The sequence below is a fragment of the Tribolium castaneum genome, chromosome 3, assembly GCF_031307605.1.
Source record: "Tribolium castaneum strain GA2 chromosome 3, icTriCast1.1, whole genome shotgun sequence".
In the NCBI taxonomy this organism is placed as follows: domain Eukaryota; kingdom Metazoa; phylum Arthropoda; class Insecta; order Coleoptera; family Tenebrionidae; genus Tribolium; species Tribolium castaneum.
In genome coordinates this window covers 24877128-24899804 of record NC_087396.1, presented here as the reverse complement: position 1 = coordinate 24899804, position 22677 = coordinate 24877128, and the positions used below count along the sequence as shown (strand labels likewise).

The following is a 22677-nucleotide window of genomic DNA, read 5'->3' as shown; positions in this document are numbered from 1 at the left end:
GTACCACCTGCTGAACCAGCTGAAGTTACAAACGGAACAGATGAAAAAAAAATTACAAAACGCAATAAAGCAGAAGTGAGTATATGTTGACACCAAGTCTTTTTTGTTTTATGAAGTGTATTTTAGCCTGTAAGCGTTGAAAATGTCGAGGAAACTGTTGCACCTAAAGCATGGGAAAACAAGGTATTTATATTTTACTTGAAGTGAATTTTTGTGATAATTTCCACAAAAAAAAAAGTGTGGTTCAGTTCTAAATATTTTACAATAATTTAACTTTTTTAGGCTACATCTTCCAAGAAGGAAAATACTAAAGTACCACCTGCTGAACCAGCTGAAGTTACAAACGGAACAGATGAAAAAAAAATTACAAAACGCAATAAAGCAGAAGTGAGTATATGTTGACACCAAGTCTTTTTTGTTTTATGAAGTGTATTTTAGCCTGTAAGCGTTGAAAATGTCGAGGAAACTGTTGCACCTAAAGCATGGGAAAACAAGGTATTTATATTTTACTTGAAGTGAATTTTTGTGATAATTTCCACAAAAAAAAGTGTGGTTCAGTTCTAAATATTTTACAATAATTTAACTTTTTTAGGCTACATCTTCCAAGAAGGAAAATACTAAAGTACCACCTGCTGAACCAGCTGAAGTTACAAACGGAACAGATGAAAAAAAAATTACAAAACGCAATAAAGCAGAAGTGAGTATATGTTGACACCAAGTCTTTTTTGTTTTATGAAGTGTATTTTAGCCTGTAAGCGTTGAAAATGTCGAGGAAACTGTTGCACCTAAAGCATGGGAAAACAAGGTATTTATATTTTACTTGAAGTGAATTTTTGTGATAATTTCCACAAAAAAAAGTGTGGTTCAGTTCTAAATATTTTACAATAATTTAACTTTTTTAGGCTACATCTTCCAAGAAGGAAAATACTAAAGTACCACCTGCTGAACCAGCTGAAGTTACAAACGGAACAGATGAAAAAAAAATTACAAAACGCAATAAAGCAGAAGTGAGTATATGTTGCCACCAAGTCTTTTTTGTTTTATGAAGTGTATTTTAGCCTGTAAGCGTTGAAAATGTCGAGGAAACTGTTGCACCTAAAGCATGGGAAAACAAGGTATTTATATTTTACTTGAAGTGAATTTTTGTGATAATTTCCACAAAAAAAGTGTGGTTCAGTTCTAAATATTTTACAATAATTTAACTTTTTTAGGCTACATCTTCCAAGAAGGAAAATACTAAAGTACCACCTGCTGAACCAGCTGAAGTTACAAACGGAACAGATGAAAAAAAAATTACAAAACGCAATAAAGCAGAAGTGAGTATATGTTGCCACCAAGTCTTTTTTGTTTTATGAAGTGTATTTTAGCCTGTAAGCGTTGAAAATGTCGAGGAAACTGTTGCACCTAAAGCATGGGAAAACAAGGTATTTATATTTTACTTGAAGTGAATTTTTGTGATAATTTCCACAAAAAAAAGTGTGGTTCAGTTCTAAATATTTTACAATAATTTAACTTTTTTAGGCTACATCTTCCAAGAAGGAAAATACTAAAGTACCACCTGCTGAACCAGCTGAAGTTACAAACGGAACAGATGAAAAAAAAATTACAAAACGCAATAAAGCAGAAGTGAGTATATGTTGCCACCAAGTCTTTTTTGTTTTATGAAGTGTATTTTAGCCTGTAAGCGTTGAAAATGTCGAGGAAACTGTTGCACCTAAAGCATGGGAAAACAAGGTATTTATATTTTACTTGAAGTGAATTTTTGTGATAATTTCCACAAAAAAAGTGTGGTTCAGTTCTAAATATTTTACAATAATTTAACTTTTTTAGGCTACATCTTCCAAGAAGGAAAATACTAAAGTACCACCTGCTGAACCAGCTGAAGTTACAAACGGAACAGATGAAAAAAAAATTACAAAACGCAATAAAGCAGAAGTGAGTATATGTTGACACCAAGTCTTTTTTGTTTTATGAAGTGTATTTTAGCCTGTAAGCGTTGAAAATGTCGAGGAAACTGTTGCACCTAAAGCATGGGAAAACAAGGTATTTATATTTTACTTGAAGTGAATTTTTGTGATAATTTCCACAAAAAAAAAAGTGTGGTTCAGTTCTAAATATTTTACAATAATTTAACTTTTTTAGGCTACATCTTCCAAGAAGGAAAATACTAAAGTACCACCTGCTGAACCAGCTGAAGTTACAAACGGAACAGATGAAAAAAAAATTACAAAACGCAATAAAGCAGAAGTGAGTATATGTTGACACCAAGTCTTTTTTGTTTTATGAAGTGTATTTTAGCCTGTAAGCGTTGAAAATGTCGAGGAAACTGTTGCACCTAAAGCATGGGAAAACAAGGTATTTATATTTTACTTGAAGTGAATTTTTGTGATAATTTCCACAAAAAAAGTGTGGTTCAGTTCTAAATGTAAATGAAACTCGGAATTCACCCAAAAACTAATTTATTAGCAAATTAGATTCAACAACGACATTGACACTGCCACAGTGTCCTTCCAACTAACTAGGCGTTGCCCGTACGCGCCTCACGCGTCATCATTTTCCGCCAATTTCACCAGCAGCGCCCCCTTCACTTAACAGTCGGCCACGCTTCCGTGTTCCACGTCCTCGGGGAACCACCGGTGTTTCTAAAACAAGTAATTAACCAATACCATGTATCCGAGCCGTAGTATACATCTACAGCCCGAGTCCCACTTAAGAACTATTTATAAACAACCTGAAAATAATCATAATCGTGTTTCTCACGTCGAGAATGAATCTGAAAATAATCATAATCGTGTTTCTCACGTTGAGAATGAATCTGAAAATAATCATAATCGTGTTTCTCACGTTGAGAATTAATTAAGAACAACAATAAGAACACCAACAACAACAACAATAAGAACACCAACACCAACAAGATCAGTAACCTCAAGAATAAGTAGAAGAACAATAACAAGAACAAGAACAATAACAAGAACAAGAACAATAACAACAACAACAAATCATTAACTCATGAGTTTCAACGTAAAGCGCTTAAAAACAACATTTGGGCCCAAAATCGTGAGTTCACGTTGAACTTCACTCAGCTTCACAGCGAACTCAGTCATTCGTCACTGACATCGCCTATTGTTTCGTCTCCACTCGTCGTGGCGACAACGTAATGTCTCAATTTGTCCACTGAGTGAACACCCTCATATCGTTTTTGGGAACGCGTCGCCCCCGGCATGTCCGTCACGACATACCTATCGTAGTCGAGCACTTTCTGAATTCGGTACGGTCCCGAATATTTAGGTAACAGCTTCCGACTTTTGCCCTCGTTTGAAGCTCGCGTGGTGCGTACCAACACGAGATCACCTGCATTAAATCTCTTTGGGGCACAGCGTCGCTTGTCATAACGCTCTTTTTGCTTCTGCTGTTCCTTTTCGACACGCTGAGCAACGTCTGCTCGTGTCCGTGGCAAATCACCATCATGAACACCCTCTGTCACCACGTTGGTGAGGATTGAGTCATTAGCATGTCGAGGTGTATACCCCAACAACAATTCGTATGGACTTTTGCCCGTAGTCGAATTCGGCGTAGAATTAATAGCCCAACTAATTCTACTCACAAAGTCATCCCATTTCTCTTCTTCTCTCGAGCTAGCAGCAAGCTGAGATAAAATCGTACGATTTAATCGCTCCACCTGGCCATTAGCCCGTGGTGTGGCAGTCGCGGTTAGTACTAATTTAACGTTTAAATCGGTACAATGTGTCTTAAACTTTTTGCTAGAAAAACAAGCCCCACGATCGGCTATTATACGTTTAGGTACACCAAACATTCCTGTAAGAGAAGCTAAAAATGATAAAACAGGGCCCACCTTAGTATTAGGCACGGCCCTGAGAAAGACAAATTTAGTAAATGCATCGATAATAGCTAAAAGATAAGAATTATGTGATTTGCTCTTTACAAATGGTCCCAAATGATCCATGTGCAATGTGTCAAATGGTTGCGAATTCTTAGGTATGGGATTCAAAAATCCTGGCTGTTTTCCTCCGGCTTCCTTATTGTAGAGACACTCCAAGCAGCTAGAAATATATTTATGAACATACCTCCGCATTGAAGGAAACCAATAAGATTTCGACACAGATGCCAAAGTTTTCTCATTCGATAAATGGCCAATTCCATCGTGGTGTGCTAATAAAATCTGGCGTCTTACCGCTTTTGGTACGACCCATTTTAATCCTGACTCAGTCTGTTTGAATACTCGACCATCTTTTAGTTTATACTCTTTGTGAATGGCACGCTCTTCAGCGTTAGTCGGTGATTTTTCCAATATTTCCTTCAACAATGCGCATCTCGCATCCTTCATTTGAACAGCTAAAATCCAATCATCATCGTTAACATTAATATGCAAAACTTCCACTGAAGGCTCCGAAGGATCTAATACCGTATTTCTACTCAAAGCGTCAACGTGACTCATTTTACTGCCAGGTCTGTATTCTACAGTAAAGTCGAACTCAGAAGTCAACAACCACCATCTCCCAATTCGTGGAATCAAATCTCTCTTGGTAAGGGTTGTTCGTAAAGCATTACAGTCTGTGATCACCTTGAATTGAAGCCCCAACAAGTATACTCGATAATGTTTGAGAGAACAGACCACCGCTAGCGTTTCTAGCTCGTACGAGTGGTACCTTTGTTCCTCTTTGGTCGTCTGTCGGCTGAAAAACATAACTGGACGCAAAGATCCATCACCTTGTCGTTGCAACAGAATGCCACCAATTCCAACTTTAGAAGCGTCAGTGTGTAACTCCGTTTCAGCTTCCGCGTCGTAAATTGCAAGAACTGGTCTGCTCGTCAAGATGTCTTTTAAAGTCTGAAAAGCCCGCTCTTGTGCTTCTTCCCAAACAAATGCACTGCCTTTCTTTAGGAGACTCGTCAAACTGTTTGCTATTGTTGCGTAATCTTTCACGTACTTTCGAAAGTACCCACACAAACCTAAGAATTGCCTAAGTTTGTGTACGTCTGTTGGTTTGGGAAAAGCTGTCACCGCTTTGATTTTTGTCTCGCCTGGCTTAATGCCTTCCGCACTGATCTCATGCCCTAAATACTCTATTTGACTTCCAAAGAAGCAACATTTACTCAGCTTTAGAGTCAATCCGAACTGTCGAAGCAATTGAAACACCGTTCGTAAATTGTTAAGACCTGTTTCAAAGTCTTTGGAAGGTATCAGAAGATCATCTATGTAACAAAAAGCGGTCTGAAACCGTAATGGACCCAACACCTTATTCATAGCTCGCTGAAACACTGCCGGAGCGTTGGCTAGACCAAAAGGCATGCGGACAAACTCGTAATGCCCATCAGGCGTAACAAATGCTGTCTTTGGAATCGATTCGGTGGCCATTGGGATCTGATAGTACCCACTCGCGAGATCTAGTGTGGTGAAAAACTTTGCACCGTTTAGTTTATCCAAATGTTCGTCTACTCGTGGTAACGGAAAGCGATCTTTGATTGTTTTCGAATTTAATTGCCGATAATCAACACACATACGGTGTTGCCCATCTTTCTTCCGCACCAACAGTATGGGACTCGAATATGGCGAGTCTGATTCTCGTATGACTCCGCTACCTAACAAGTCATTTACTATATCTCGAACAATTCTTCTTTCGTGATGCGATAACCGATAAGGACGATAAATTACAGGTTTATCATCAGTCAAAGTTAGCTTCATTTCTGCCGCAGTTGTGGCACCTATTTCCGCTACATTTCGTGCAAAACAATCTCGAAATTCGTTAACGAGTTGTAACAATTGCTCGAACTGAGCCGGGTCTAGATTCTTATTGACTTGTGTAAGAAGTTCCCACCGTTGAAAACTCTTTACCTCAATCTTCCCCATAGAAAAGACACTCACCGTCGTAGCTGTCCTTTCCTGCTCGCAAGGCTCAGCTCTCGCAACGATTTGCGCCTTTCGATAGACCAGATCTTGGTGCGATAGATTGCGAACGGTCACTAGGCCTCCATCACATGTGACACACCGATGAACAACGTGTTCGAACCCTGGTCTCGGACGTTGACACCCTTCAACGTAATAAGCTCCTTTCCACCCATCGTCTTTTGCCTTGATTCGTATGCAACCAATGGATTGAGGAGGGATCACTGTTTCCTCTTCCGCCCAAAGTGCAACTTTTCGCGTCGGAAGTTGGCCTAGAAATGCTTGGATCGATTCGTTGTTTCCGTCAACTACTCTCACAGCTTCCTCATTTGCTATAATCGTATTAGCACCCGCATTCAGGAAGGTCTGTCCCACTATGACAGGCACACGTTGTGCACTGTCTTCGACGATCAAAGCTTTTACGTTTGCCTTGACAAGATCCACTTCTAGCTCTACTTCGACTTCCCCATGCACTTTGGTGATTCCCTGGCCATAACCACGAATCAAATGTAAACTTGGCTGCCACATCAGTCCCAATTCTCTAGCAACACTTTGCTTGACAAGGACCGGTTCAGCTCCTGAGTCAATGTAAGCTCGCGTCGGCTTACCATTGACCTTAATGTCTATGTAATAATTCTTATTATTACTTGCGTCAGCTACACTTGTCGTTAGTGCCTGCTTAGACATGTTTTCTTTTACTACGTTACCACGTCGGCACTCAGCATCCACATGTCCAATGCGACCACATTTCTTACACTCAATTCTTGGTTTCGGGCACTTTGTCGCAACATGTCCTCGATTACGACAATTGTAACACCGAACTGACGAATACAGTTTTTGTGTTTCGACTCGACTTGGAAGGAACCTCCTCCTTTCCCGAGGCGCCTGCTTTGCGAGCGTATCCCGCTTGTCACCTTCGGATCTCAGAGTCGACAAATACTCAGCGTACAAGCTTTCGGGTGTAACGTAACGCCCTGCTCTAGCCCCATTTCTGAGAGTCACATCAGTGATTCCATCAATAAGACAGGAAACTGCATTCGTTCCTGTTATGTCACAAGCCTGCAACAGATTTAATTTCCCAAAATAATATTGTGCCCAGGTTTCACCATCTTCCTTCACCCTATTCACTAGCTTACGAAGTGTGGAAGCATAATCGTGGTGATCGGGGAAGGTGGCTTGTAACAAACGTTTCCATTCATCCCAGCTCCGGTCGTATGCTGAGGGATCGAGATTGTCGTACCACTCCTTGGCCAACCCCTTGAGTCGACTTATCATGCCGTAAATCGTTGTACGTTCGTCCCAACCGTTCACGAGAGCCAACTGGTCAATTTTATGCAACCACTTAGTGGTACTAAAATTGGGGTTTCCTGGAGCGAATTCAGGAATCAGGTCACTTTTAATGCCAACTTGTCCTGATGTGTGCTCAAAATTGCGGTTTAGCAAACGTCGATTCAAGTTTTCCACAAGTTGCTCAAGTCTCGCGATTCTAGCGGACTCGGCCGAAACTGGGGGTGAATTTACTGTACTGGAGACCCCAGGCGCGGACCTTTTCGGCCGTGGCTCATCGTCACTTGAGTCCGAGTCGTCCGAGTCCACATTTCCTCGGTACCTGTGACGCCCCATTGCGAAAATCTCACCAGAAAACTTTTCGCGCCTTTTGAGCCACACCCAAATGAAAATTGACAGCGTGTGGTTGCGTAACTCCTAGAACTCGTCAGAAATCAGAAAAACCAGATAAATTCGGCTAGCACCCGATTGATTTGTTCGATTTCAAGTAGTAAAACACAATTTTGTTACGAATGAAACGGTACAGATTCCCAAAACTTCAATTTTTGGCCCTTGCCTTGGCGACCCACAAATTCCTCACAAAATCACCACAATTCACCACTCTCTATCGGAAACGATTATTTGAGCAATATCCCACCGCTGCTCTGTAAATGAAACTCGGAATTCACCCAAAAACTAATTTATTAGCAAATTAGATTCAACAACGACATTGACACTGCCACAGTGTCCTTCCAACTAACTAGGCGTTGCCCGTACGCGCCTCACGCGTCATCATTTTCCGCCAATTTCACCAGCAGCGCCCCCTTCACTTAACATAAATATTTTACAATAATTTAACTTTTTTAGGCTACATCTTCCAAGAAGGAAAATACTAAAGTACCACCTGCTGAACCAGCTGAAGTTACAAACGGAACAGATGAAAAAAAAATTACAAAACGCAATAAAGCAGAAGTGAGTATATGTTGACACCAAGTCTTTTTTGTTTTATGAAGTGTATTTTAGCCTGTAAGCGTTGAAAATGTCGAGGAAACTGTTGCACCTAAAGCATGGGAAAACAAGGTATTTATATTTTACTTGAAGTGAATTTTTGTGATAATTTCCACAAAAAAAAGTGTGGTTCAGTTCTAAATATTTTACAATAATTTAACTTTTTTAGGCTACATCTTCCAAGAAGGAAAATACTAAAGTACCACCTGCTGAACCAGCTGAAGTTACAAACGGAACAGATGAAAAAAAAATTACAAAACGCAATAAAGCAGAAGTGAGTATATGTTGACACCAAGTCTTTTTTGTTTTATGAAGTGTATTTTAGCCTGTAAGCGTTGAAAATGTCGAGGAAACTGTTGCACCTAAAGCATGGGAAAACAAGGTATTTATATTTTACTTGAAGTGAATTTTTGTGATAATTTCCACAAAAAAAAGTGTGGTTCAGTTCTAAATATTTTACAATAATTTAACTTTTTTAGGCTACATCTTCCAAGAAGGAAAATACTAAAGTACCACCTGCTGAACCAGCTGAAGTTACAAACGGAACAGATGAAAAAAAAATTACAAAACGCAATAAAGCAGAAGTGAGTATATGTTGCCACCAAGTCTTTTTTGTTTTATGAAGTGTATTTTAGCCTGTAAGCGTTGAAAATGTCGAGGAAACTGTTGCACCTAAAGCATGGGAAAACAAGGTATTTATATTTTACTTGAAGTGAATTTTTGTGATAATTTCCACAAAAAAAGTGTGGTTCAGTTCTAAATATTTTACAATAATTTAACTTTTTTAGGCTACATCTTCCAAGAAGGAAAATACTAAAGTACCACCTGCTGAACCAGCTGAAGTTACAAACGGAACAGATGAAAAAAAAATTACAAAACGCAATAAAGCAGAAGTGAGTATATGTTGACACCAAGTCTTTTTTGTTTTATGAAGTGTATTTTAGCCTGTAAGCGTTGAAAATGTCGAGGAAACTGTTGCACCTAAAGCATGGGAAAACAAGGTATTTATATTTTACTTGAAGTGAATTTTTGTGATAATTTCCACAAAAAAAAGTGTGGTTCAGTTCTAAATATTTTACAATAATTTAACTTTTTTAGGCTACATCTTCCAAGAAGGAAAATACTAAAGTACCACCTGCTGAACCAGCTGAAGTTACAAACGGAACAGATGAAAAAAAAATTACAAAACGCAATAAAGCAGAAGTGAGTATATGTTGACACCAAGTCTTTTTTGTTTTATGAAGTGTATTTTAGCCTGTAAGCGTTGAAAATGTCGAGGAAACTGTTGCACCTAAAGCATGGGAAAACAAGGTATTTATATTTTACTTGAAGTGAATTTTTGTGATAATTTCCACAAAAAAAGTGTGGTTCAGTTCTAAATATTTTACAATAATTTAACTTTTTTAGGCTACATCTTCCAAGAAGGAAAATACTAAAGTACCACCTGCTGAACCAGCTGAAGTTACAAACGGAACAGATGAAAAAAAAATTACAAAACGCAATAAAGCAGAAGTGAGTATATGTTGACACCAAGTCTTTTTTGTTTTATGAAGTGTATTTTAGCCTGTAAGCGTTGAAAATGTCGAGGAAACTGTTGCACCTAAAGCATGGGAAAACAAGGTATTTATATTTTACTTGAAGTGAATTTTTGTGATAATTTCCACAAAAAAAAGTGTGGTTCAGTTCTAAATATTTTACAATAATTTAACTTTTTTAGGCTACATCTTCCAAGAAGGAAAATACTAAAGTACCACCTGCTGAACCAGCTGAAGTTACAAACGGAACAGATGAAAAAAAAATTACAAAACGCAATAAAGCAGAAGTGAGTATATGTTGACACCAAGTCTTTTTTGTTTTATGAAGTGTATTTTAGCCTGTAAGCGTTGAAAATGTCGAGGAAACTGTTGCACCTAAAGCATGGGAAAACAAGGTATTTATATTTTACTTGAAGTGAATTTTTGTGATAATTTCCACAAAAAAAAAAGTGTGGTTCAGTTCTAAATATTTTACAATAATTTAACTTTTTTAGGCTACATCTTCCAAGAAGGAAAATACTAAAGTACCACCTGCTGAACCAGCTGAAGTTACAAACGGAACAGATGAAAAAAAAATTACAAAACGCAATAAAGCAGAAGTGAGTATATGTTGCCACCAAGTCTTTTTTGTTTTATGAAGTGTATTTTAGCCTGTAAGCGTTGAAAATGTCGAGGAAACTGTTGCACCTAAAGCATGGGAAAACAAGGTATTTATATTTTACTTGAAGTGAATTTTTGTGATAATTTCCACAAAAAAAGTGTGGTTCAGTTCTAAATATTTTACAATAATTTAACTTTTTTAGGCTACATCTTCCAAGAAGGAAAATACTAAAGTACCACCTGCTGAACCAGCTGAAGTTACAAACGGAACAGATGAAAAAAAAATTACAAAACGCAATAAAGCAGAAGTGAGTATATGTTGACACCAAGTCTTTTTTGTTTTATGAAGTGTATTTTAGCCTGTAAGCGTTGAAAATGTCGAGGAAACTGTTGCACCTAAAGCATGGGAAAACAAGGTATTTATATTTTACTTGAAGTGAATTTTTGTGATAATTTCCACAAAAAAAAGTGTGGTTCAGTTCTAAATATTTTACAATAATTTAACTTTTTTAGGCTACATCTTCCAAGAAGGAAAATACTAAAGTACCACCTGCTGAACCAGCTGAAGTTACAAACGGAACAGATGAAAAAAAAATTACAAAACGCAATAAAGCAGAAGTGAGTATATGTTGACACCAAGTCTTTTTTGTTTTATGAAGTGTATTTTAGCCTGTAAGCGTTGAAAATGTCGAGGAAACTGTTGCACCTAAAGCATGGGAAAACAAGGTATTTATATTTTACTTGAAGTGAATTTTTGTGATAATTTCCACAAAAAAAAGTGTGGTTCAGTTCTAAATATTTTACAATAATTTAACTTTTTTAGGCTACATCTTCCAAGAAGGAAAATACTAAAGTACCACCTGCTGAACCAGCTGAAGTTACAAACGGAACAGATGAAAAAAAAATTACAAAACGCAATAAAGCAGAAGTGAGTATATGTTGCCACCAAGTCTTTTTTGTTTTATGAAGTGTATTTTAGCCTGTAAGCGTTGAAAATGTCGAGGAAACTGTTGCACCTAAAGCATGGGAAAACAAGGTATTTATATTTTACTTGAAGTGAATTTTTGTGATAATTTCCACAAAAAAAAAGTGTGGTTCAGTTCTAAATATTTTACAATAATTTAACTTTTTTAGGCTACATCTTCCAAGAAGGAAAATACTAAAGTACCACCTGCTGAACCAGCTGAAGTTACAAACGGAACAGATGAAAAAAAAATTACAAAACGCAATAAAGCAGAAGTGAGTATATGTTGACACCAAGTCTTTTTTGTTTTATGAAGTGTATTTTAGCCTGTAAGCGTTGAAAATGTCGAGGAAACTGTTGCACCTAAAGCATGGGAAAACAAGGTATTTATATTTTACTTGAAGTGAATTTTTGTGATAATTTCCACAAAAAAAAAGTGTGGTTCAGTTCTAAATATTTTACAATAATTTAACTTTTTTAGGCTACATCTTCCAAGAAGGAAAATACTAAAGTACCACCTGCTGAACCAGCTGAAGTTACAAACGGAACAGATGAAAAAAAAATTACAAAACGCAATAAAGCAGAAGTGAGTATATGTTGCCACCAAGTCTTTTTTGTTTTATGAAGTGTATTTTAGCCTGTAAGCGTTGAAAATGTCGAGGAAACTGTTGCACCTAAAGCATGGGAAAACAAGGTATTTATATTTTACTTGAAGTGAATTTTTGTGATAATTTCCACAAAAAAAAAGTGTGCTTCAGTTCTAAATATTTTACAATAATTTAACTTTTTTAGGCTACATCTTCCAAGAAGGAAAATACTAAAGTACCACCTGCTGAACCAGCTGAAGTTACAAACGGAACAGATGAAAAAAAAATTACAAAACGCAATAAAGCAGAAGTGAGTATATGTTGACACCAAGTCTTTTTTGTTTTATGAAGTGTATTTTAGCCTGTAAGCGTTGAAAATGTCGAGGAAACTGTTGCACCTAAAGCATGGGAAAACAAGGTATTTATATTTTACTTGAAGTGAATTTTTGTGATAATTTCCACAAAAAAAACGTGTGGTTCAGTTCTAAATATTTTACAATAATTTAACTTTTTTAGGCTACATCTTCCAAGAAGGAAAATACTAAAGTACCACCTGCTGAACCAGCTGAAGTTACAAACGGAACAGATGAAAAAAAAATTACAAAACGCAATAAAGCAGAAGTGAGTATATGTTGCCACCAAGTCTTTTTTGTTTTATGAAGTGTATTTTAGCCTGTAAGCGTTGAAAATGTCGAGGAAACTGTTGCACCTAAAGCATGGGAAAACAAGGTATTTATATTTTACTTGAAGTGAATTTTTGTGATAATTTCCACAAAAAAAAAGTGTGGTTCAGTTCTAAATATTTTACAATAATTTAACTTTTTTAGGCTACATCTTCCAAGAAGGAAAATACTAAAGTACCACCTGCTGAACCAGCTGAAGTTACAAACGGAACAGATGAAAAAAAAATTACAAAACGCAATAAAGCAGAAGTGAGTATATGTTGACACCAAGTCTTTTTTGTTTTATGAAGTGTATTTTAGCCTGTAAGCGTTGAAAATGTCGAGGAAACTGTTGCACCTAAAGCATGGGAAAACAAGGTATTTATATTTTACTTGAAGTGAATTTTTGTGATAATTTCCACAAAAAAAAAGTGTGGTTCAGTTCTAAATATTTTACAATAATTTAACTTTTTTAGGCTACATCTTCCAAGAAGGAAAATACTAAAGTACCACCTGCTGAACCAGCTGAAGTTACAAACGGAACAGATGAAAAAAAAATTACAAAACGCAATAAAGCAGAAGTGAGTATATGTTGACACCAAGTCTTTTTTGTTTTATGAAGTGTATTTTAGCCTGTAAGCGTTGAAAATGTCGAGGAAACTGTTGCACCTAAAGCATGGGAAAACAAGGTATTTATATTTTACTTGAAGTGAATTTTTGTGATAATTTCCACAAAAAAAACGTGTGGTTCAGTTCTAAATATTTTACAATAATTTAACTTTTTTAGGCTACATCTTCCAAGAAGGAAAATACTAAAGTACCACCTGCTGAACCAGCTGAAGTTACAAACGGAACAGATGAAAAAAAAATTACAAAACGCAATAAAGCAGAAGTGAGTATATGTTGCCACCAAGTCTTTTTTGTTTTATGAAGTGTATTTTAGCCTGTAAGCGTTGAAAATGTCGAGGAAACTGTTGCACCTAAAGCATGGGAAAACAAGGTATTTATATTTTACTTGAAGTGAATTTTTGTGATAATTTCCACAAAAAAAAAGTGTGGTTCAGTTCTAAATATTTTACAATAATTTAACTTTTTTAGGCTACATCTTCCAAGAAGGAAAATACTAAAGTACCACCTGCTGAAGCAGCTGAAGTTACAAACGGAACAGATGAAAAAAAAATTACAAAACGCAATAAAGCAGAAGTGAGTATATTGCCACCAAGTTTTAATTGTTTTACAAATTAAGATCTGTTCTAGCCCGTAAGTGCTGAAAGTAAGGAGGAACCTAAGGCAGAGAAAACTAAGGTATTTTATTTTTCACTTGTAATAGAATTTGAAGAATAACACAAAACTTTATAGGGTAAAACTGCCAAGAAGGCAGACAGTGGAAATAAAGAAGAAACCCAAGTGGAAGAAGCGAAAAAACCTCAAACACGCACAGGTCTTGCTACTAAGAGAGAGTTTGTACCAAAGGGGCCTAAAAATTCGACAGTAACTAATTGGGAAAATATAAATTTCAAATGCACTACGAAATCCCCGAAAGGAAAAGCTCCCAACTTTCATATCACTACGTGGAATGTAGACGGATTAAGAAGCTGGTTAAAGAAGGGATGCCTTGATATCTTGAAGTATGACAAACCAGATATACTTTGTATTCAAGAGACTAAGTGCGCTGTATATAAATTACCAGAAGAAGTCAAGACTATAGAAGGTTACGAAACATTGTGGTGCTGTAGCGATAAAGATGGCTATGCAGGTGTAGGCATTATGGTTAAAGATAAACCACTTAATGTTATTTATGGGATTGACTCTAAAGAACATGATACAGAGGGCAGATGTATCACTGTGGAGTATGAAACTTTCTTTGTAGTCAACGTATATGTCCCCCATGCAGGTAAATGTTTAATTTTTTTTTATCTGGAGAGAATTTATTTAGTAAAAGACTCACTACTTTTATTGAAAAAAAAATACAACGCTTTTTAACCAATGTGTTGATTTTTGAAATCTGTTGAATCTTAAATGAGCTGTGTTCTTTAAACCAAGTGTTAATTGGTCCCATATTTGTTCAGTAAATTGTAAATAAAAAAGTTGGAGTTATGTGGATAGCCAATCATAAAATAGCGAAAAATTATTGAAAATGTGAGAATTTCTGACCCGACGTCAGCAATGTTTCTTTTTGGATCAGCCAGTCACAGAACAAGAGATAGAAAACTTGCCAACAAAGGTAGCTTGAACTTTTTGGCTATAAAAATTCTAATGTGTTCTAGGTTCTAATTACCAAATTATCTTTTTTTTTATAAGTGTATTTAATACTTTTTGTGTAAAATTTCGAGAAAATTGTCTCTAGTGCATTTTTAATACCAAAAATGTCAGGAAATGTGTTTACTCCAAGGTTTAAATGTCTTTGGCCTATAAAATGCGGTGATTTTTGCCTTATTTCTGACGAAATTCTTTGAAATAGTTTCGTATTTAGTCGATTATATTTCTTAAAAACTTAATGACTGGAATGTCTGGAAGTAAAATAAAATTTGTGGAATTGGAATAAAAAAACATTCGGAACAAAAAAAAAAACATCAAACGAAACTAATAACTTATCTTCATGCAGTTTGATACAACTATTTGATTTTACTTATAAATTTTAAAGATATTTTAATTGAAAAACTAGGCTGCTGACTTTTCCGATTTGTGAATTTTTAGAAGACAATAAAAGTTTAGGAACAATTGAATTTAGTATGATTTTTGTGAAATCTCGTAAAATACTTGTTGAAACAATAAAAAAGGCAATAATTATTTATGTTGACCTAAACCACAGTTGTCCAACTTTTTTTCTAGTTTTTAGAACGTGTTTACACCAAGGATTATACTAACCGCTTGAAAAAAGGCGAAATATTGTCATAATCAAATAAATTCAGTGGTTTTCCGCTACTTTTAGCCACATTTCGCGAACTTTTTAGTACAAAATTTTTGAACTAATTTAATAATTTTTCTCCTCAATCTGAGTTATATATTATTCGTCAATAATTTGTTGATCCGAATTGTTTTGGAACAACAGGTCTTCTAAGTAGATTTTTGACTTATGTTCAGATTTTTCTTAATTTTTAGAAGGCGCTTATACTAAGGATTAAGTAAAAGTCCTTGGCCTTCATTTTTGACATATGTTCAGATTTTTCTTAATTTTTAGAATGCCCTTATACTAAGGATTAAGTAAAAGTCCGTGGCCTTCTTACTCGAAAATACAAAAACCCTTCATTTTAAACATTAATTTTATTTTTGCTTACGTTGCGCATTAGATTTATATTTTAATTTATAAAAAAAATAAATAAACAAAAAATAACAATAAAAAACAGAGTTGATTTAACATTGTGTCAATTCGTAATAAAATACAGCCACATTTTTTGGTTCTTCGAGCCGGATATCTTACGATTTGTCATTGAAATTGACATTTGTCATTGACAATGCTTTGTTTATGATTAACTGTGGACTGTATTTTATGATGAATTGATGCATTGTTCAATCAAACTATTTTTTTTTTAACTGATAATGTTACTACAAGATGGTATCATTTTATAAATGAAAATATAAGTCGAGTGAGCAACACATTTTTGAGGAAACTCTTCCAAATACTGGCGTTTTTGCCTGATAAACTTGATAGAACGTTCGAAAAAAATTATTCACCTTTAAACACAAAAAAAGGCAAACATAACACAATTTTCGAATACTTTTCGGTGTATTTTTGCCGATATTTTTCAAAACATTTGCCTGACAGGGCCAAAAACATGCTAAATCCCTTGTAAAAAGGTAAAATGATGCCATGATCATTTGATCAAACAAATTTAGTTGTTTTTTGTCAGTTTTAGCAAAATCTCGCGGTTTTTTTTAATAAAAACGTCTTTATTTTTCGCTTAAGGAAAGAGAAAAAAGTATTCTATTTTTGAATTAATGTAATAATAATTTTTCGCCTCATTCTGATTGTATGCTTCACAATTTTTATTTAAAGTATTTTTCCTAGCTCTTACTTAAATATTTTGAACAATCTTGAACAACCTTCTCACGGGTTGATGCAACGTTTTTTACAGTAATTTGTTTCAAAATTTCAAATATCTCCTCCAAATTTTAATTTAAAGGCTTACGCGTATTTGAATCGACCAAGTCTCAAATATTTTATTTAAAAGCTTTTGTATGAGAGATTTATCGAAGATGTGACGTAAAGAATAATGTATTTGGTACATTTCTCTTAAATTAGTTTGTATGTTACTATCGTCTTAAGTTAACCAAAGGCATTGTTTTTGTTTTTTAAATAAAAGTTTGATGTGTCGGGTTTGTATCGAATTTATATTCATTATTTTCACACCAACGATCGAACAGTAAGTAATTCATTCGCATTTATTAACAGGTCGAAATTTAGTCACCTTGCCAAAACGTTTAGATTGGAACGAACAATTCGAGAAGTTTATTAAAAATTTGGACTCCCAAAAACCAGTCATAATTTGTGGGGATATGAACGTGGCACACAAAGAGATTGACTTGGCTAATCCCAAAACCAACACCAATAGTGCTGGGTTTTCAGTGGAGGAACGTGACGGCATGACTGCTTTTCTTGGAAACGGTTATGTTGATATTTATCGCCACTTATATCCCGAGAAGGAAAAAGCTTACACTTTCTGGATCTACATGAGAAATGCCAGACCTAACAACGTTGGATGGTAAAATAATAATACTGTGCGATATCTAGTTTTAATATTAAATTTTTCAGGCGCTTGGATTATTTCTTAGTCTCCCAAAGATTTGTGGACAACGTTTGCGATAACATAATACATAGTGATGTTATGGGGTCAGACCATTGCCCCCTTTCACTCCACATCCAGATTTAAGTGTTTGGGCCAACTCTCTGTCTTGTAGTGCCCCAACTTCTTTCAATAATTGTTTCTTCTCTTCAAAATAGTTTTTGAACCACTCGATATGTTCCCGTTTGGCGTCAACTGTCAAGTATGGATTTTTCGAAAGTCCGACACAGACCAACTCCATGAAATGCCTCAAGGGCCCCTTTTGAGGACACCAAGGCTCTAAATACTTCTCAAGAAACACGTGCTCGGTAAAGTAAACTTTCTTTTCCTCATCAAGCCCTAAAATTATAAATATGACACGATACTTAACAAATTAGGCGCAACCTTGTTCGTTATCAATGGGAAATTTCCATATTTTCCCCTGTTCGGTCCACAAGATCATCTGTTGGAAATAATTGCTAGGAGGGTGAGTAACAGCCAGCTTTAAATCCCTCTGGTATAACTCGTTCCAAGTTTTGTTTTCAACGCCCTAAACACTAAATTAGACGCTTTGCCCTCTTCAGACGTCTTTAAAAGCTTCATCAATAATTCTGTCTCGGTTTGCTTCACATCTCCTCCCAACGTCTCTGCTACGTCCTTTACAACTCTGGTCATTTGTGTCTCTGCAACAAAATTGTTTTTGCAACAAACCAGAAGTTTTTAATTCTGTTCACCACTAAGTTTTTTCAAAACAGCATACTCAGATTGATTTCTTATAGAAACTTTTCTTATTTTTTTCTTTTTGAATTCAAATTGAAATATTCAAATATTTGATCTTCATGCGCCTTTTATACTTTGTTGACAACTTTATTGAAGAGGATGTTAATAATTACTTTTTCTGTTTGTGCTAATGCGACATTCTCGTTTCTATTTTTTCGACCAAACCCGGAGCCGCTCCGGGCAACGGTTCCGGCTACAGAGGCGATCAAAGTTTTTCACTAAAAAAATTCATAAAAAAAAACTAAAAGTCGTAGAGCATTGCGGTTTGTTCAATTGAATTCTACGGCTCATTTTACATATTATATCGATTTTTCACAAGAATTAGAAATTTAAAATTTTTTGCCTAAATTTAGGGTGGCCATTTGTCTTAGTGAAAAATTTTATTCATTAAAAAAATTCATAACTCGAATAAAAGTCGTAGAGCAGTGCGGTTTGTTCCGTTGGATTCAGCGGCTTTTTTTCTCTATTATACTAATTTTTCACGCAATTTAAAATTTTCAATTTTTTTGCTCAAATTTCACCTTCAAAGAGGTGAAAAAAAATATTTTTTTTAAACTCACTCCAGTAGATTTTTATGGACTCTACATGTCTTAACAACCCACAAAAGTTGTTAGAAGTCCACAAAAAGTCCATATGTTCGATTTTTTGATGTTTGATTTTTTCAATTTTCGTCGCAGTTTTTGTCGATTTTGGGTACCCGGAACATTTCTCGAGCAATAGCTCCGGAACTATTCGAGATAACCCCATGAAGTGTAGCATCGTTGGAAAGCCCTTTTAATGATCTATCATTTGCAAAAAAGATTATTGTTGTCCGACTTATAGTTTTCGAGAGAATGCAAATAAAAGCGAAAATTAGATCATATACTCAAAAATTCATAACTAAAAAACTATTAGGAATTTGGCAATTTTCTTGATGCCAATCGATTCCCCGGATTATTTTGCATAGGTATGGATCAAAATAGTTCCACTTTTTAGAATAGTTTAGCCGTAAATGAGAAAATAAAAAAAATAAAAAAAATTTTACACCCCCCCGTTAGAAATTTTTAAAAATTTTTAAAGTGTCTCAAAATCAAATGAAACCGATTCTATCTTATAGATTTTGATGTGCTCTTTCCGATCTAAAAAAGCGTTTTCTTCTAGCTTTTTTAATTTGGGCGTAATCGGCGTTTGAAAATTGAAAATTTTTTTGGCGAGAAATCGCTTTGAGTCCTATGCCATTTTGTAGAGTTTTTTATTCCGGTTATTCTCCATTTTTCCGTTTCTCGATAACTCTAATAGTTTCGCCGTAATTTTTTTTTCACCTCTTTGAAGGTAAGTGTATTACTCAGGAAATTTTAGCAAAAAAACTGAAAATTTTAAATCTCGTGAAAAGTTGGTATAACACAGAAAATGAGCCGCTGAATTCAATGGAACAAACCGCATTGCTCTACGACTTTTAGTTTTCGAGTTATGAATTTTTTTGTTGAATAAAACTTTTCACAAAAAATTTTAAATTTTTAATTTTTGTGAAAAATTGATATAATATGTAGAATGAGCTGTAGAATTCAATGGAACAAACCGCAGTGCTCTACAACTTTTAGTTTTTTTTTTTGAATTTTTTTAATGAAAATCCAAATCTGCCAGAATCAGATCACTACGACTAACCGTTCAGAAGATATCGGCAAAAATAGAGAAAACTTTACAAATTGATTCAACTAAATTTTTATCATTGACAAGCAATTTTTTGGAGTTATTTTCTTATGATTAAGTGTTTCTAACGTAGAATGACCGGCGGAATCTAAATCTGCAAGAATCGGATCACTACGACTAACCTTTCAGAAGATATCGGGAAAAATATAGAAAACTTTACAAATTGATTCAACAAAATTTTCATCATTGACAAGCAATTTTTTGGAGTTATTTTCTTATGATTAAGTGTTTCTAACGTAGAATGACCGGCGGAATCTAAATCTGCAAGAATCGGATCACTACGACTAACCTTTCAGAAGATATCGGGAAAAATATAGAAAACTTTACAAATTGATTCAACAAAATTTTCATCATTGACAAGCAATTTTTTGGAGTTATTTTCTTATGATTAAGTGTAAGATGATGAAGATGATGGTTGTGGTGTTTCTTGTCGTTTCTCACGTATGTTTTCGTTTATATACTGCATTCGTTTTGGATTAACAATAAACGCACGTGGTACGTTGATTTTAGATAAAATTTGTGAAAAATTTTTCCAACCAGTCGGTTCAGCAGACAGTCTACTACTACTAGTACCACTTTTCATAAGGTCAATGATTATAATTAATTATATTTGAATCAGGAATTGTTTTACCGTCGTAAATAACGTTACCAACTTCGTTCCATGCAACACCATTGCTTGTTATATAATCAACTAAAACACTAGCCTTAGCTTGTAAAGTTTTCGGTAACGATTTTAGAAAATTTTTGTTAAGATGATCGGCTGCTATTAACTTATTATTTTCAACATCAACATTTTCTTTTTCACCTGTTTCAATCATTGGTATTGTTACAGGTTCACGAAATCGATTTATCACTTTTAAATATCTTTGAAGAACTTGATTGTACAACGTCCATTTCTCGTTGTCGTCAATGTGTTTCAGTTCTATAATTCTTCACATTTCACGATCCAAATCATTTATGATGTTTGGTTGATTGCTGGTACCACTTTGCATACGTTCAAATACACCTGGATCAACCATTATCATTTTCTTAGCATGCTCCATTATCGTTATTTACGAAATAAATGACCCAATACACCCGATATTATTGGCGCTAACAATAACGGTAAGAAGGCACCACCTTTTTGAACAATCAACTTTTTCTTTTGCTGAACAGACAATTTTCGATTAACTAAATCCCTCAACACTTTTTTATGTTTTTTTAGTTTACTTTTTTGTACGATTCAATGGAACTTTACCCAACAAAGTATTATGAGCGCATTCACAAATACAATGAACCAGATTTTTGTCCGCTGTATTTAAAATTGATTTACGATATTCAGGTGTTGTTTTATGTAAGAATTTTAAAAGATCAGCGTTTCTTGCTAACGTTCGCGACATCTCAAATACAACTGAGAAATGAATAACACGTTTTTTAAATTTATACTTTTTTCATACGTCTCTTAGGTATATATGCAAAAGTAGGTGATTCATCGGGTAAAATGTTTGTACGAATACGATAATCATCGGACGTATCCTGTTTTAAATCGATTAACAAATATCCATGCGGTTTCATAGTCGCATCCTTATAAGCTTCTTGAAGAAATTTTGTATTTTCTGGAAAAATCTGTCGGGCTAAAAAATTGACTTGAGCCTTGTCACGGGGGTTTTTGAAATATATAATGTAGTTTGCATTCAGTGAAATGTCTCTCTGTCCTTTGCCTTGGTGGAACAGATTTTGCGTAATATAAAAAACACTAAGATTTCGATGATGGCTACCTTTTGTAAATATATCCACAACACCACCATTTGTTTCACGCATTAAATCATCCAAAATTATTAACGTCGGCTTTAAACCATCAAATTCAGTCATATCAGGCATACCTTGACGATACTCGATTCTTAAATTACTAACAATATCATTTTTTTCATATAACGGTTGCCATTCATCATAATACTATATCACACGATCAAAACTTGTATCACACATTGATTTCAAATGATTTAAGAACTGCGTTATAAAATGTGTTTTTCCACAACCTGAAGGGCAGTGACAATAGCCGTGAACGGTGCTTTAAAACTAAAAATGTTTCCGTACTTCAATGTTTATATACATTACGTATATATAGAAGGTCTTCACGGATCAATTTAAGTACATTTATTTATATTTTTTTTATTTAAATTTCGTACCGATGTTTGAAAAGCATCCCAAACGATATAGCGACAAAAGGATTATAGGATTTGCAGCGACAATTAGTAACCTAGACAGTCGTCTGTCTGGCTGTTTTGATGAAAGAAAAGATGATTCACCGAACCATTAGAAATCTTTCTCTCAAATTTCATCCCCTACCAACATCACCACCACCACCACCACTACCACCTTCAAACCCTTTTTTCCTCATTTTCAAAGCTGACTTTCGGCGACACAAGTACCTATACATTTTTACGTGCCAAGTGTTAAATTGTGTGACAAATGTTTGGTAAGTTAATAAATAAATACAAGTCTATTTTCGCAATATGAATTTATTATTATTAGATGGACAATGTGTAATCCTGTACTCCAGAGGGGAGTACCGTCTAACATTTAGGCGGTTCACCACGTATAGAGCGTTACAGGAGGAGAATATCCTCTGCAAGTGGTGCGCCAGGCTAGAAGAAAAAGTCTGGTACAAACATATGCACATTTATAATGTAACACTCAAGTGTACGCGGTGTGAAACACCTATATTACCCCGGACACATATGGGGTGTCCTAGACGGATACATTTAGGGCGGGAAAAGGTACCCTATAATTCCCTTTTACGGAAAATTGTGTTCCCGGAATCGGACGATGACCAGTCTGAAGAAGAAAGCGGCGTCGAGGATGTAGAATGATTGTGTGGGCGATTCTTAAATATATGTTTATTTTTAATAACGTTTTTATTGAACCTCTAATAACAA

General features: G+C 35.2%; 2 protein-coding genes across 4 annotated transcripts; one reads left to right on the top strand and one right to left on the bottom strand.

Annotated features, from left to right (window-relative positions):
• Positions 1–2442: 2442 nt before the first annotated feature.
• On the bottom strand, positions 2443–7984 carry LOC135265654 (uncharacterized). Of its 3 annotated transcripts, none has more exons than XM_064355571.1 (2): positions 5885–7984; positions 2443–2642 (listed from the first exon to the last, which is right to left on the bottom strand). In XM_064355571.1, exons 1-2 carry the CDS (start codon positions 7526–7528, stop codon positions 2589–2591), a joined length of 1698 nt encoding a protein of 565 aa, XP_064211641.1. In that variant the 5' UTR covers positions 7529–7984; the 3' UTR covers positions 2443–2588. The 3 variants fall into 3 exon arrangements, with proteins under 3 accessions (XP_064211641.1, XP_064211639.1, XP_064211640.1); XM_064355569.1 differs by lacking the exon at positions 2443–2642 and adding an exon at positions 4408–4572 and having other exon boundaries at positions 4634–7980; XM_064355570.1 differs by lacking the exon at positions 2443–2642 and adding an exon at positions 4699–4897 and having other exon boundaries at positions 4950–7981.
• Positions 7578–22651, top strand: LOC658053 (exodeoxyribonuclease). Its single transcript, XM_064355325.1, has 7 exons — positions 7578–7602; positions 13630–13730; positions 13785–13832; positions 13887–14421; positions 16921–17230; positions 17281–22217; positions 22274–22651. The coding sequence occupies exons 1-6, from the start codon at positions 7578–7580 to the stop codon at positions 17396–17398; spliced, it is 1137 nt and encodes a 378-aa protein (XP_064211395.1). The 3' UTR covers positions 17399–22217; positions 22274–22651.
• Positions 22652–22677: the final 26 nt, after the last annotated feature.